The sequence below is a fragment of the Pan paniscus genome, chromosome 7 (assembly GCF_029289425.2).
Source record: "Pan paniscus chromosome 7, NHGRI_mPanPan1-v2.0_pri, whole genome shotgun sequence".
In the NCBI taxonomy this organism is placed as follows: Eukaryota; Metazoa; Chordata; class Mammalia; order Primates; family Hominidae; genus Pan; species Pan paniscus.
Window position 1 is genome coordinate 46600443 of NC_073256.2, and position 15429 is coordinate 46615871.

At 45.3% G+C, this 15429-nt stretch overlaps 1 protein-coding gene across 1 annotated transcript in view; it reads right to left on the reverse strand.

The window, feature by feature from the left end:
* NUGGC (nuclear GTPase, germinal center associated) overlaps positions 1-15429 on the reverse strand; it is a 63055-nt gene that overhangs the window by 41374 nt on the left and 6252 nt on the right. Inside the window, exons 2-7 of the mRNA XM_008956228.6 lie at positions 11181-11269; positions 7056-7160; positions 6348-6456; positions 5019-5241; positions 4309-4539; positions 1313-1522 (exon numbers count right to left, since the gene is read on the reverse strand). Coding sequence (XP_008954476.1) covers positions 1313-1522; positions 4309-4539; positions 5019-5241; positions 6348-6456; positions 7056-7160; positions 11181-11223 — 921 coding nt within the window. The 5' untranslated portion in view covers positions 11224-11269. The remainder of the gene's footprint in view (positions 1-1312; positions 1523-4308; positions 4540-5018; positions 5242-6347; positions 6457-7055; positions 7161-11180; positions 11270-15429) is intronic.

Sequence of the window (15429 nt, forward strand, 5' to 3'; positions counted from 1 at the left end):
AATGCAGGGGAGCCGGGCCAGGCAGAGCACGGTGGGAACCATCCCTCGCTTCAGCCTGACCTCCTCAGAGCACATTTTCTGAGCCAGATCCGCCGTCTTTGATAAGCTGCCCAGTGTATCTGAACTGGCTGCAGCCGCGGCTCCATCCAGCGAGAGGCCCTGGCAGCCTTCCTGGGCTGTCGCTCTCTCGGCCGGGCCTGGAACTAGCCAAGATTCACGATTTCCACCCCAGGATCCGAGGTCTTGCAGAAACTAAGGCTCACAAGGCCAGGCCTGAGCCACCGACCAAGGGGAAGGACACAGAGACTGCCTTCCTCCTGCCGGAGGTGGATAATATAGAGCGTGCCCTGGGGGAGGTGGGGTAGATAGAGCCCCAGCAGGGAAGTTAGGAAACCTGCTCTCCAGTTCAAGGCTGTGTGGTCCTGGACAAGTGACTTTCCCTCTCTGAGCCTTCATGTCTTCATCTGTACAATCAGGGCAGAGGCTAGAGCTTGCTCTAGATTGTGACTGGAAGTCGTGGTCACCAAGCTCCCCTGGCACAGTCATTCATCTAAACAAATCTGTGGAGTTTAAAGAACTGGATTCTTTGGCAGCTGCTGTGCTGCTCACAACTCACTGATGCTGGTCCCCCTCTCCCAGTCCCCTTCCAGCTCCTGGGCTCCTGTGTTCCTCCCACCCTGTGCTCCAGAGCACCTCTGTTTACCGCGCCCTTTCTCAATCACATGCCCCAGTCCCTCTCTTCCTGCAAGTTTCCCCAGGAAGCCAAACTCTGGAGCAGTAGTACTAAAGACCCCGGAACTTTTCCAGGCATGTCTTCCATAGTCTCCCTCCTCCACGGACCCCATGCTCCTTCTCCCATTCACCCAGGAAGACTCACCCTGTCCCCGCCACACCAGCTTCCTCAGACCTCCAGCTCTATGCTGATGCTGCTTACAGCCAACACAGTTGCAGCCTCTTGGTTCTTGGTGACTGGCTGCAGCTTCTCTGCTTTGTCCCCAACACTTGGCCTCCCAGTTCCATTCTGTCCTTGGTCACTCTGTTTCCTCTTAAGCCACTCTAATGCTGGTCTTTCTCATACATCACACACACTTGTCCCAGCTCCAATAGTCACGTCCTGTGATTCCTCCCTCCCCACTTTCTCTGGCTACCCATACCCTGCCAGGGCCTTGAGACTTAGAACATAGAAATTAAAAGAATTTAATTCCAATGAACTCATAAAATCCCTGAAGCTGAAACCAGAGCATTCTTTGTTGCTTGAGAAAGGGTAGAGGAGTTTAGGGAAGACAGAACTAAACCTACGAAAGACAGTCACCTTTTTCCACATCTCGTCCCTCTTGCTGTTGAAGTCGCCTGTGCCTGGGATGTCCACCAGCACGACCCCTTCTGGGATCAGGTCGGATTTGGGAAGTGTGACTTCCACATGTTTGATCAAGGGCCAGATGCGCATCTCAGCGGCCTCTCCATCCCAATCTCTCCTCTGTGTGCGGATGTAGGGGTCCAGCTTGATGGACAGCTCTTCCGCCTGAAGAAGGAGGACAGAGTCACACACACCAGCCATGCACCCAGCTCTGTTCACCCCGGTTGGCTGTGATGCAGGTTCATGGTAAGTATGCTGAGTAAGGGTAAGAAGTGCGTCCGACAGGAGGCCTGTGATCAGGTCTGTAGGACCTAGAACATGAGAGCCAGGAAGGACCCTGAAGAGGAGGAAGTTCAAGATCCTTACCTTACAGATGAAACAAAACCTATGTCAGCTAAAATGGGACTTTAGGGAAGTTATAGTATTGCTGAATAATAAGTTTATCTTCTAAACTGCATTCAGTTCTAAAATTAACATAATATGTAATTGACATTTTCATTATTAGAAAGCTAGCAATGACTATAGAAAATTAACAGTGATATGGTAACCATATTTTCCAAACTGAAAATTGATCTGAAATTGGATCTTTTTTTTTTTTTTTTTTTTTTTTTTGAGACAGAGTCTTGCTCTGTTGCCCAGGCTGGAGTGCAGTGGTGCGATCTCGGCTCACTACAAGCTCCGCCTCCCGGGTTCACGCCATTCTCCTGCCTGACTCCCCAGGAGCTGGGACTACAGGCACCCGCAAACACGCCCGGCTAATTTTTGTTGTATTTTTAGTAGAGACAGGGTTTCACCATATTAGCCAGGATGGGCTCGATCTCCTGACCTCGTGATCCGCCCTCCTCGGCCTCCCAAAGTGCTGGGATTACAGGCATGAGCCACTGCGCCCGGCCGAAATTGGATCTTAAAAAGAGTTTTTAAAATTTATCTTCTGATTACAAAAAATACCTTGATATGTAGGCATTTCTAGAATATTTTAATGATGGTGGGTGAGAGAGGGAATAGTTCTTAGACCATGGTTCCTACTTAAACATGTCTTGGGACAATGACACATCCATGCCAGCAACTATGACAGTAAATCTCAACTGGGGTACGTCAGAGGACAGGGGATTTGGGATGTATGGTGGTCACTGTTAAATAAATTTCTATAGAATAGTCCTGAAAGAAAGATAAGAATGTCAGTTCTTAAGAGAGTTTAAATTAAATCGCTGGATTTGTTGCAATCTGGGGAAGGAGTAAGAGATTTCATCAATTTCAACCAAATGATAAACCGCGAAAGAGGAGATAATAAAAGCTATTTAAGACATTGTAATTTTAAAATAGAGCAGATACCATAAGGGAGAAGTCCAGGAAAAGGCATGGGCTTGAAAAGCCCCTTTCTACAAGAGGGCTTAGCCCAATAAACTGGTTCCAGGCAAGCATCATTATGGAAGGCCAACTCAGATTCTAGGATCTCCAGTGGAAACCCTGAATTTGTAAGCCCACTCATTGAGATGGTAATTCTGTTCACCTTGTTTCCGTGGGTAAATTTATGACGCTGGGAAAGAGTATTTCTAAATACAGAGTTGGCAAAGACATTGATACCCTTGTGTAAGTTGCGTGTATTCAGATAAAGCAACTAGTTTTGTAATCATTGTGTTTCTTAGACATGCTCAGTCTATGTTTTAGATATTAGAAGTGTAATCATTTTAATAGTAATATTCATCTTAAAACTGTAAGAAATAGGCACTGTATTTGTTTGATTTTCCAGGTATGCAAGAGATAGCAACATGCTTTGAAAAGGTTTCATTCATTTGATTTTTAAGTGTGCCTAGTCAAGTATTTAAACATTTTAAGAGGCTCAAGTATATTGAACTTTAACTGTAATGCAAAAAGCCTAAGGAAACGTGATTAATTATGTAAGTATCATTAATATTTAAGGAAGATTTGCTTTGTTAATCAGCAGATCATTGAACATTTAACTTTAGGACATGTATAAAAATTGTACCCATTTTACCAATAATCGCTAGATTTATAAATAGAATAGCAATATTTTAAAGGTGTATTTAAAGGTGAGAGATACAAGAAAAACTAGGTTTTTAAATGTATAGCTTTCCTAAATTGAATGTTGATTCCACAAATATTTTGTTTTAATTCAGAAATTGAATTTTAACTTAAAATAAACATTGTTTATAAAAGCAAGAATATCATTCTACTAGTTGCCTATCGAATGTCCACCCTGTCCCTCTTTTATGCCAGCAGAATCCTGATTTTCTGTCTGATTGGGGAGGCAGTGGAGTGAAACTGGTCTAAGCAAATCATGACAAGTCTGCTTTTCACTTTCTCTGGACTCCCTTTCAGCCAGGAAGGGCCGTGTGGCTCAGTTCTGAACTCTGAAATCTACACAGAAATTTGTCAGAGGTATTTCTGGGAAAGTTTTTACTTTCTGATGAAAGGGGAGATGTGGCCGATGCCAACCTTTCCTCCACTTCTTCCTTCCAGGAGGCTAGCATGAAGTCTAGCACTCCGGGAGCCATCTCATGACAATGGGGGCGACGGAAGGCAAAGGGAGCCAGAGATGCTGATGTTGGCATTGCACAGCCACTAAACCAACCCCACCCCTACTGCCCCCAAACCTCTTACATGAGAAAAAGAATAAATCCCTGTTTGTTTAAGCCACTATAAGTCTTCTTAAAAAATCATTGGCAGCCCAAACTATCCCTAATTATTCTCAAGTAACTGTAAATAGTCTTTTTTTGGGCACAAAAGCTCCTCCATTCACATACCAAAAATTCCCATTTGATAGCCATAAATAATGAGGATAACTTGGGCTATGGATACTTCTAATTTGGGTAGCAACTTATTTCTTATTTCACACAAACACTGTACCACAAGCCCATCCCGTGAAACAGATTCAACTGTTAGACTTGAGACCCAGGATGAAATCAAGGAAAAAACGAACTTGACGCTACCTCTTCCGCCTTGAGGGTGATGACTCTGGAGGTGGGGATCTTCCTTTTGGGCTTCGCCCTCAGTAACTCCTCATAGTTCTTACTCTCTGCCCCATTTCCATAAATCATTTGTAGCTTCCAGGTGGCTTCCTCCACTGCCTCATCCCTGTTCCACGCATCTGCCTCTTCTCTGCCCAGCTCCTCCGTCCTATGCAGGAGTTTGGTCAGGTTCTTCAGCTCCTCCCTCCACTCCTGCCAAGGCAGAGTAGGGCCAAGCCCCTCTTGACACAGACACAGAGAACACCGACAAACAGAGGGGCCCATTGCCCCCTGTGGAGGGCCAGGGGGCTGCATATTCAGAAAATCTAGGTCATCTATCTGGGGTCTCGAAGAGGGGAATGGCTTGCCCAAAGTCTCATAAAAATGCAAGGACCAGGCTAGACCCCCTCCCCAGCTCACTTGATGAACTTTCTCCTGGGATGGGCTCTTTTCATTCAACAAAGGCATGAGCTGTATTTGCAAGGAATATAATGTTATCTCTGAGAGACAGTGAGAAGGAAAGAAAGAAAAGGAAGAAAAAAAGGAAGAGAAGGAAGAAGGAAAGGAGGGAGAGAGGGAGGGAAGAGGAAGGAAGGAAGAAAGAAAGGAAGGAGGGAACAAAAAAGGAAGAAAGGAAGGAAAAAGGAAGGAAGGAAGGAAGGGAAGGAAGGAGGGAGGAAGGGAACACTTACCTGGTCAGACAGAAGGTGGATTTTGGCCTCATACTGCACACAGCAGCCAGAGCTCACTTGTACAATGCAGGAAGTACATATGCTTTCTCCAGACACTGGTAGAAACATTGCTTGCTGGATGATGGCATTGATCAGGGAGCTCTTCCCAGCCCCAGTGCTTCCAAATAATCCAATGTAGATTGGGTCCACTGTTGGCTTTTCAATCAAGGCAAGAAGCCTATTTCTGGATGAATTTTAAAATGCACATTGTCATGATCATCAAAGTTTAGAGTGAAGAGCATTGAAACAGAATGCAAAGGAACTGAATTCTAATCCCGGGCACGTCACTACAACCTGAGTCTCTGTTTTCTCCTCTGTCAAAGGAGAATATCAATCCCTGTTTACTACACAGAGTTGGCCTGGGGATCAAATGAGATTATGTAAAAATATTTGGTAATGATAATTCCACACAATCCCTGTAATGTCTATATAGATGTGAGGTGTCTTTATTTGTATTCACTGGAAATTGCATATTCTTTTTGTTTGTTTGTTTATGTGTCTGAGACAGGATCTCACTTTGTCACCCAGGCTGGAGTGCAGTGGTGCAATCATGGCTCACTGCAGCCTTAACCTTCTAGGCTCAAGGGACTCCCTTGCCTCAGCCTCTGCAGTCGCTGGGACTACAGGCGTGCTCCATGAAGCCTGGCTAATTTTTTTGTATTTTGTATAGAGACAGAGTTTTGCCATATTGCTCAGGCTGGTCTCAAGTGGTCCACCCGCCTCGGCCTCCCAAAGTGCTGAGATTACAGGTGTCAGCCACTACACCTGGACAGAAATTGCATATTCTTGACCCTAGAAATACAATGTATACAGACATGAAGTATTAATAGTGTTAGGAGCAACACAGAGTCTTACTAAGCAGGAGAAATTGTAGCCTCAGCACCACTTGAGTCCTTCAAGTCAGCAGAGGACAAATAGTTGGGGACATGAGCTCAGAGTCACACAGCCTGGGGTGAATTCTGGACCCTCTCACTGACTACTGGTGTGACTTTGTTCAAGTCTGGGCCTCTCTGAGCCTCAATTTCAGTAAAATGGAAGTGATCATAATAGCTCCTACTTTATAGGAGTGTTGGATGGGTTAAATGATATTTGACATATATAAAGCACTTAGCAGATTACCTAACAGTGACAGCTCAATGAATGGCAACTATCCCATAGCTACAGAAATTTGTGTCCCTCTTTTCTTAGTTTCTAATTAAATAGTCCCTTTCCTTGTTGGGGGAAAGCACCTATAATCGCCTAAGGAAAGACACTGACATAAAATTTCAGGGTTGCAGATTTCAGACTCACATGAGATACTTGACTCCATTAGGGATGCTGTCATCCAGGAAGACAGACTGAATAAGTTTCTGATAAGTGTTGCTCAAAACCCTTCTGGTCCGTGATTCCAATTTTTCATCTGGAATTAACAGAGAGATGTCACCTGTAGGTACCTGGCAGGGATAAAGTACTAGGTCTCCAAAGGAGGTGTCTGTTGAAGATCGCAGAGAAGGGAAAAAAGAAATGAAATGAAAAGCCGATTAAACAAGATAGCAGGTTATCTCACACGAGGGATGGCGGCTCACTGGAGATAGCAATCATTGGTTCTGAAAATCTCCAAAGAGCCAGGCTGCTCTGAAACTCTGGTAACAGAAGTTATGGTATGTTTGGCCACGGGCTTCAGCCCCTTCTAGATTTTTCCCTCCTGTGGTCATAAAAAGAAAGAAAAAATGCAAGGACACCATGCTGACACCCACGGAAGCACCAACCTAATCATTTTCACAGGCTTTGTTCTAATCTGGAAGAAGTTATTTTGATAACAACCCTCCTGCCCAGAGATGCCTGGAGACAAATTGCCTAACTGCATACCGCTACAGAGACTTTGAGCTCTCTCTTTCCAAAACAGGTTTATTTGATGTTTCATCCAGCTTCAGAATTTAACCTCCTCTTCCTTTGACCATTTTAACATACTTGGAACAGAACCGAACCATGTTAAAACAACGGTTCCAAGACACTCACATTCCTTAAGAGCACTCTGCTCCATGGAGGGAAATGCTCGGAACCGCTGGTCTCGATCTGATTTCCTTCTTTTTCTCGTTGGTTCTTTATATAAATCATCTTCAACTAGAGATAAACAGAGGATATATAAGATTATAGGTGTTGGGGTATGGTATTCTTGCCTCACCTCTATCAGCATAGAAACTCAAAGGGTCTAACAGACTGGCTGGGTGCAGTGGCTCATGTCTGTAATCCAAAGCATGAGGGATTACATGCCTGGGAGGCCAAGGTGGGAGGATTGCTTGAGGTCAGGAGTTCGAGACATGCCTGGGCAACACAGCAAGACCCTTGTCTCAAAAAAAAATTTTTTTTTTTGGTAGAGACAGGGGTCTTACTGTGTTGCCCAGCAGGCCAGAGTGCTGTGGCATGATCATGACTCACTGCAACCTCAACCTCCCAGGCTTATGTGATCATCCCACCTCAGCCTCTAGAGTACCTGGGACTACAGGCACACACCATCACACCTGGCAAATTTTTGTAGAGACAGTGTTTCTGTATGTTGCCCAGGCTGGTCTCGAACTTACCAAAAATATATATCTATTTGTTTTTTATTAGCCAGGTGTGGTGGTGTGCACCTGTAGTCCTAGCTACTCAGGAGGCTGAAGTGGGAGGGTCACTTGAGCCCAGGAGTTGTAGGCTGCAGTGGGGTATGATTTTGCCACTGTACTCCAACCTGGGTCATACAAGACCCTGTCTCAAAAAATAAAAATAAAAAAATAGGAACGGCTTCCAGCTCTGTCTGCCCATAAACTCATTTGGGAAAAAACACTGTTGGATCATTCCAGTTTGGTTCCTACTTCTCAGAGTCACAAGACTGTCTGCATTTAGTTCCAAAATGTAGAGTTCAATCTATCTCCCCAGATAAAAAGTTTCTATTTGCAACTCCTCAGAAGCCAAAGTGGCTGGACATTCTTCACCAAATGCCAAGTCTTAGGAAATCAACCAACTGTGTAGAGAAAAGCTGAAGGCGGGGTTAAGTGTGCAGTGAGGAAAGGCCTCTGGGAGGTCTTTCCAGACTAGGAAAGAAAGCGACTAGAAGCAGAACGCAAAGGAAAACAGGGGCCAGGTGACCAGAAAAAATCACATCTCCTTGAGCCTCAATTTATTCATCTGGAAAATGAGAGAACTGACAAAAAAAATACACATGCATTACAAGAGTTTGGATGGATGCCCTTCAGAGATCCTTCAAAATTTGGGGAAATTTTTTCCCTTCTTCGCTTGGAGACATCAGCAGTTGCTTCCTTGCATAATAAGCAAGAACAGAAATCACCTAGAAGCAGATCCTTGTAGCTCTGCGGAGATTCATTCACTTAAGCAGTTTCCCTTGGTTATGAAGTGAAGGGCTTGTTGGGCCCATCATCCTAAAGAAGGGGTATAACCAAAATGTTGTGTTTTAGATGGATTTTAGAAAACACCCCCTGGTCGTGTTTACCTGGCTAGAAAGGGGCAAGAGGTGGATCTTTGGGGTGAAGGTTGTTGAAAATGGTTCTAACCCAGGGCTCCTGGGGCTGGCCTGCGCCTTAGAAAATGGCCATGAGGTGAACCGAAAGAGTAGATCCCCAAGAATCACAGGGAGGCCATGAGGCTCCAAAACTGAGTGTGACATTCTGAGGTCATTCCCTGCAGAATCACAGAGAAGAAATGTCACGTGGCATCCAAGAATGGCAGCCCACACAGAAGGCCCAGTCTCTGCCTGAGGGCTCCAGACACAGATCTCCCAGACAATTCAGGCAGCCCTCCCTCTCTGTTCAACCTTGCATCTTCCAGTATAAATGGAAGCCAACGCACACCCCGTAGAATATTCTAGTGCAAGCCATGCTATTTGCCAAGGCCTGAATCTCTGCCACCTCATGCTCCACGCTCATGCCACAACTGAGAGTTGAGAGAGGTTATACTTCGACCCTTCCCTCTCAGACATTCTAACTGATGATTGAGCTCAAATTCAAGAATTTGCCCTGGCTCGGTTTGAGGACTGCCTTAGAACTAAATACCAAGTGGTTGCTGGCTTGGCGGCTGGAGCTGGAGAGGAAGAGGCAAAGAAAGAAGTCTGCTGGTCAGGCCCCTAGGCCAGCTACCGGCTGAAGAACACTTTAATCTGTGCTCCAAAAAGCATCTCAGAACTCCAGGATGTGTCCACAACCTGTCTGTGGAAAGAGTGGAAAGGGATGTAGACTTTGTAACTCAGGAACTCTTTTGGGTAAACAATGTTTGCCTAATCTCTTAGCCATGTGTATAAAACAAGGGACAAGTCCACACATCCAGGGCCCTTATTTCAACATTGTAAGGACTGGCAACGAATCTGATAAGAGTTTGGAAGCTTATTTCTCAACTAAAGCAAAGGCTAGGAAGTCCAATACAGCAGGGTTTAAAACTTTTTCTTCAATTTCTAAAATGCAAAACTATCTGGAAAGGAGAAAGTATTCCATCTTGGATTTATACCATATGAGGGTGGTATTTTTATATTAGATTGTAACCAAAATAAACTTGTCCGAATTTAGATCACAGATCTTATTATTCTTGTCCATCGCTCAAGCCCTTCCTTGCCCTTTCCAGCATTCTCCACCGAGAAACCAGCTGTTGGGGTGGATAGCGGCAGTCCAAAAAGCGTAGTATACTGCTGCTGTTCCTTCTTGCTGCCACAAGGTGTCAGTTTTGAAAACTGATCCCCCAACAGCCTGAGCTGAGATGCGGTTTCATTGTTGACTGTTGAAATTTTTTTTTTTTTTTTTTTTTTTTTTTTTTTGAGACGAGGTCTCCACTCTCGCCCAGGCTGGAGTGCAATGGCTGGGTCACGGCTCACTGCAGCCTCAACCTCCTTGGCTCAAGCAATCCTCCGACCTCAGCTCCCAAGTAGCTGGAACTACAGGCACTCACCACCACGCCTGGCTAATTTTTTTTTTTCTTTTTTTTTTTTTTTTTTCCAGTGATGAGGTCTTGCTGTGTTGCCTAGGCTGGTCTTGAACTCCTGGGCTCAAGAGATCCTCCTGCCTTGGCCTCCCAAAGTCCTGGGATTACAGACATGATTCAGACCATTGCCAGAAACTGCCAGAAATCTTCCAAGCAAAACGATCCCATTCCTCTAGGCTAAGCTCAACTGAGGTGACCCCAAAGTGGCAGCTCTTCCTATATGCCTGCTCAGGCTTGCTTCAGATGCTAGCATCACCCCCACTAACCCAGAAACACTGCTTCACTTTGCCCCTAAGGAAATCCATCCCCTCGGAGTGAGGAAACATTCCCTCTTCAGTCCTCAAAACACAAAGGATATGATACGCCACTGTTTTCTGCAACTGGGGGTTACATCCCTGTCATCGTCCTATAGGGAAGGCTCCCTCATTGGCTCCAGGGGCGCAATACCAGCCTTCTGAGGGAGGGAAGCCACCCGCACTGACTCCAATGTGAGTCACCCTTCCAGGAGCCGCTCCAAGGCACCTACATCTCTCCTTCTACAGAAAGCCGCCTAACGTCATTCCAGGGGTCTTGTAAGACAGGCTACCTTCAGGGAGTCCAAGCTGACTTTCTGGAACATTATTATTATTGAGATGAAGTCTCACTCTGTCGCCCAGGCTGGAGAGCAGTGGCACAATCTTGGCTTACTGTGACCTCCGCCTCCTGGGTTCAAGTGATTCTCCTGCCTCAGCCTCCCAAGTATCTGGGACTACAGGCACACACCACCACACCTGGCTAATTTTTGTATTTTTAGTAGAGATGGGATTTCACCATGTTGGTCAGGCTGGTCACGAACTCCTGACGTCATGTGATCCACCCGCCTCGGCCTCCCAAATTGCTGGGATTACAGGTGTGAGCCACCATGCCCAGCCTAGAACATTTTTTTTTTTTTTAAAGAAAAAGCTGCACTTATTTAACTGCTGGCCAAACAGTTCACTTCATTATGAACAGGTTATTTCAGTTACTGTTGAAATATCTAATCTTCATTCACTATTTAAACTTGTCATGAGAAAGCACCTTCTGAATAAAGAGTAAGGAACAATGACAACAGAGAAATATAGTCCCAACCTATTTGCCTTTTATCCTATATCAGTAATCAGTTCCTATATCCTCCATCAGAAGATACTGCAGAGATGTTACCTGGATGCGGTTCCTGGCCAAAAACATCCTTCGTTTCTGCCATTCCTTGTTACGTGAACTCCTGCTCTTCTCAGTTCAGGAGAACCAGCCTGTGAAGACAAAGTACAAAGACAGGTGGGGCAGCGGAATTTGAAAATACAGAAAGCAAAACCTAAGGATGTGTCAGTCTGCTTGTGCGGTATTTCTGCCCATTCCAACGTATCTCTGAATCCCTCACAACACCTAGTACACTACTTGATGGAAATATAACAAAGATTAGTGTTTGAACACTGGTTTCCAATAATACTTAGGCCAGGCGCAGTGGCTCACGCCTGTAATCCCAGCTCTTTGGGAGGCCAAGGCGGGAGGATCACTTGAGGTCGGGAGTTCAAGACCAGCCTGACCAACATGGTGAAATGCCGTCTCTACCAAAAACACAAAAATTAGCCAGGCATGGTGGTGGGTGCCCGTAATCCCAGCTACTCGGGAGGCTGAGGCAGGAGAATCTCTTGAACCTGGGAGGCGGGGCTTGTAGTGAGCCGAGATGGAACCACTGCACTCCAGCCTGGATGACAAAGCGAGACTCTGTCTTGAGAAAAAAAAAAGAGTCTAAACCAGTATTACCTGAGAGCTTTAGGGTAACTCACGCTGAAATGAGAATAAGCCTCTGGTGACCAGAGCTGTGAAGGTGAATTTATATAGCTTCGCTGCTTTGGGTGGCATCAGTGCTCCATTGGGGCAAGCCTTGAACCCTGAGCCAGTGATATTTAGTTCCAGAAAGTCTCAGCAGGAATCTGGGAGGTGGAACATTAGATATTCCTAGAGTTCCCTGGAGTTGCTTTGGGGGGCTGCTGACTGGGGAAGGAGAGGCAGTGACTTGGTTCCCTGGACCTTCCTCACCAAGCGCAACTTCCACCAGGAGGACACCCCTCCTGGGCTCTCCTTGCAGCTTGCAGCATGGAGCATCTGCAGGAGGGAGAGGAGAGGCACATCCAAAAGAAGAAGGGACAGATCCAGTTGGTCTCCAGTCCACCAGCAGATAGGGCTTGGACATAGAGGGAGAACTGGACCCGTGGAGGCTCAGAACAGAGGGCACTGCCCAGACAGGGTAGAATCTGCTAGCCTGGAGCTGCTTCATCTCCACCCATAGAGAAGAATTTGAGGAACACGAGTGGGGAACACCCAACGTGCTTACTTGCCGTTACCTGATGTTTCTGTTTGGATCACTCAGCCGTGTATTTCAAAAGCAGTCACCAGCCCTTCTGAAATATGCAAAATCACCTTTGATCTGTCCTACTAGACCCACAGGCTGTTATTTAGGGAAACTATGTCTCATTTACACATTAACCCCAAATTAAAATCACCATTCATCAGTTACTCTTAGTTTGGTTTGCAGATATTAACTGACTAAACGGCTTCTGTATTTGGTGGGTGTTGGGTGAATGGGGTGAGAACCCCTATTAAGTGCAAGATTCTGAGTCTTAGGTAGAGCTCTTTCCCTCTCCCTTCCTCCCCTCTGCAGCCCATTTTCAGACCATCCCACGCTCCTTACAGTTCTCCAAAGCAGGGTATCCTATTGAACTGCTGAGCATTTTAGCACATGTGGGGTGCCCTTCCCTTCTTCTCGCAGGTGAATTCCTGCTCTTGCTTCAAAATCCTGTTCTAGTGTTTCCTCTGTGAAACGGTGTCTGATTCCCACTCATTCCCCCCGTGTGTCCCCGGCTCCATACACACCTGTGTTATAACACTGACTGTGCTGTGCTTACGTCTCTTCCTCCTGGTTGAACGACTCGAGGTCAGAGGACTGCATTTTTTTCAGTGGTGCATTTCTATTAAGAAGGGCAATGACTAACTAAATGTTAGCTGAATGAATGGATAACATAATGGATGGGAAGCTTTTGATGAGATTCCACACCAAAGGATGTTTAAAAGCTAAATTTGTTGTTTTGGTCTGGTGGTTTGTTTGCTTGTGACAGAGTCTTGCTCTGTTGCCCAGGCTGGAATGCAGTGGCACAATCTCAGTTTACTACAACCTCCACCTCCTGGGTTCAAGCGATTTCCCTGCCTCAGCCTCCAGAGTAGCTGGGATTACAGGCATTGCACCACCATGCCTGGCTAATTTTTATAATTTTAGTAGAGATGGGGTTTCACCATGTTGGCCAGGCTGGTCTTGAACTCCTGGACTCAAGTGATCCACCCACTTCAGCCTCCCAAAGGGCTGGGGTTACAGGTGTGAGCCACCATGCCTGGCCCTGAATTCATTTTTGGTATGTTAGAGTCCTTGATTGAAGAGTAAAGCAAAGAGTAGAAATAAATAGTCAAGTATGCAAATGAAGCAGCACTCACAGTGAGGACTGCTCCACGGGGATGAGGAATATTTGATGTGAGGAAGGGAAGACACAGGTAAAGGCAGAAGATGGGGGCGGGGGCCTTCATGGTGGTCTTCAAATGCATTACCTTACAGCTGCAAATAAAAGAGACATCCTGCATATTTTCTAGGGTTGCCAGAGGGTAGAAATAGATCCACTAGGTGGCAGGTACAAGAAAGCATTTTGGTTTAACATTCTCAACTAATCAGAGTTGTCCAAAATAGAATGAGCTCCCTTAGGAAACTGTGAATTTTCTGCCTCTAGAGGTGTCTGAACCTATATTGATATGACCACCTAATAACAACATTGAGATAGATAAATTTTAAGCCTTCTTCAAATCCCAAGATTCTATTTTCTTACTTGAAATTTTCACCAAGAAAGCTGGTAGTAGAAGTGCCCTATGAGGTCACCAAATTTCACAAGAGGCACAAGCAATTTCTGGTTTGGAATACTGAGTCAGAAATGCTGACACACATCAAAACCTAGGTGAGCTACAAGAAAAAAAAAAGGTAGATGGGCTATAACATGGGTAAATATACCATAATGCATGTCAATAATTTTAGGCAGGGTGTGATGGCTCATATCTATAATCCCAGCACTTTGGGAGGCTGAGGAGGGAGGATTCATTGAGCCCTGGAGTTTGAGACCAGCCTGGGCAATCAAGTGAGACCTTGACGCTACCAAAAAAAAAAAAAAAAAAAAGAAAGAAAGTAGCCGGTTGTGGTGACACACACCTGTAGTACCCACTATTTGGGAGGCTAAGGTGGGAGGATCCCTTGAGCCCTGGAGTTCAAGGTTGCAGTGAGCTATGATTGCACCACTGCACTCCAGCCCGGGTGACAGCAAGACCCTGTCTCAAAGAAAAAAAAAAAATTAGATACAGAACTAGGATTACCCCTAGGAAAAAGATCTGTTGTTTTCTGAAGAGAGCAGCTCAAGGAGTGACTCGTATGAAATGCTAGGCATCATATTATCACAGTGAGCACTGGAAGCAAAACAAAATGTATGATCCAACCAGTGAACAAATCCATGGTCGACCTCCAGGACAGCTGGTGTACTGGAATTCAAATTCTAGGAGGAAACAGTGGAGCCGGATAAAGTACAAAAGAACTGATAGACCAAGTTGATAAGAGTCGTGGTCATACAGACACTAAGATTAGGGACCTTCAATTGAGAGAGCTGTGGATTAAAGGGCACAAAATCAAAGGGCCTTGAGTTTAGAGCAGAAGCAGCTGTGGTCACTGAATTCTGGAATACGGGTAGTGGTTTTGGCTTCTTTCAGAATCACAAGAACTTTAGTTCATTTGACTTCATTTACTAAATCAACAGTACACAGTGTCCAGCAAGGGCCGTTAGCATGTAACTAGCTGGGGTTGGTTTGGGTTTAGCTGCACGCAATGAAGACAGAAAACCACACACCTTCCTCCGTAGCAGCATCTATGGTTTCTGTATACAAGTGATTTGTGAACTCTAACTGAAATTTGGAATCATTGGAAATTATGTGGTTTGGTTGTGGTGGATTGGGCTTCAAATTCCTTTGGCCGATGTTCAAAGACTGGCGGGAAGGGATCATTTGATGACCAAACAAAAACACTAGCAAATGGAAAGGGATCATTTGCAAAAAGGCTAAGAGGACAGAAGAAAATAAACACCAAGTACATAAAAAGGAAAAGCAATAAACAAATGGGGGTAGTTTGGTACAGACATTCAGTATATAGTCATTGGGTTGAACTAAATGATGAGGTGGGAAGAACATTAGGCTGGAAATCTGGTGCGGAAGCTTCCAGCTCCAGCTTTACCACCCATCAATAAAGCTGGAGGACTTCAGACAAGTCGTTTTATCACCCTGGCCTCAGGTTTCCCATGTGTAAGGCAAAGACTGAACTAGTCCTTAAAGTGTG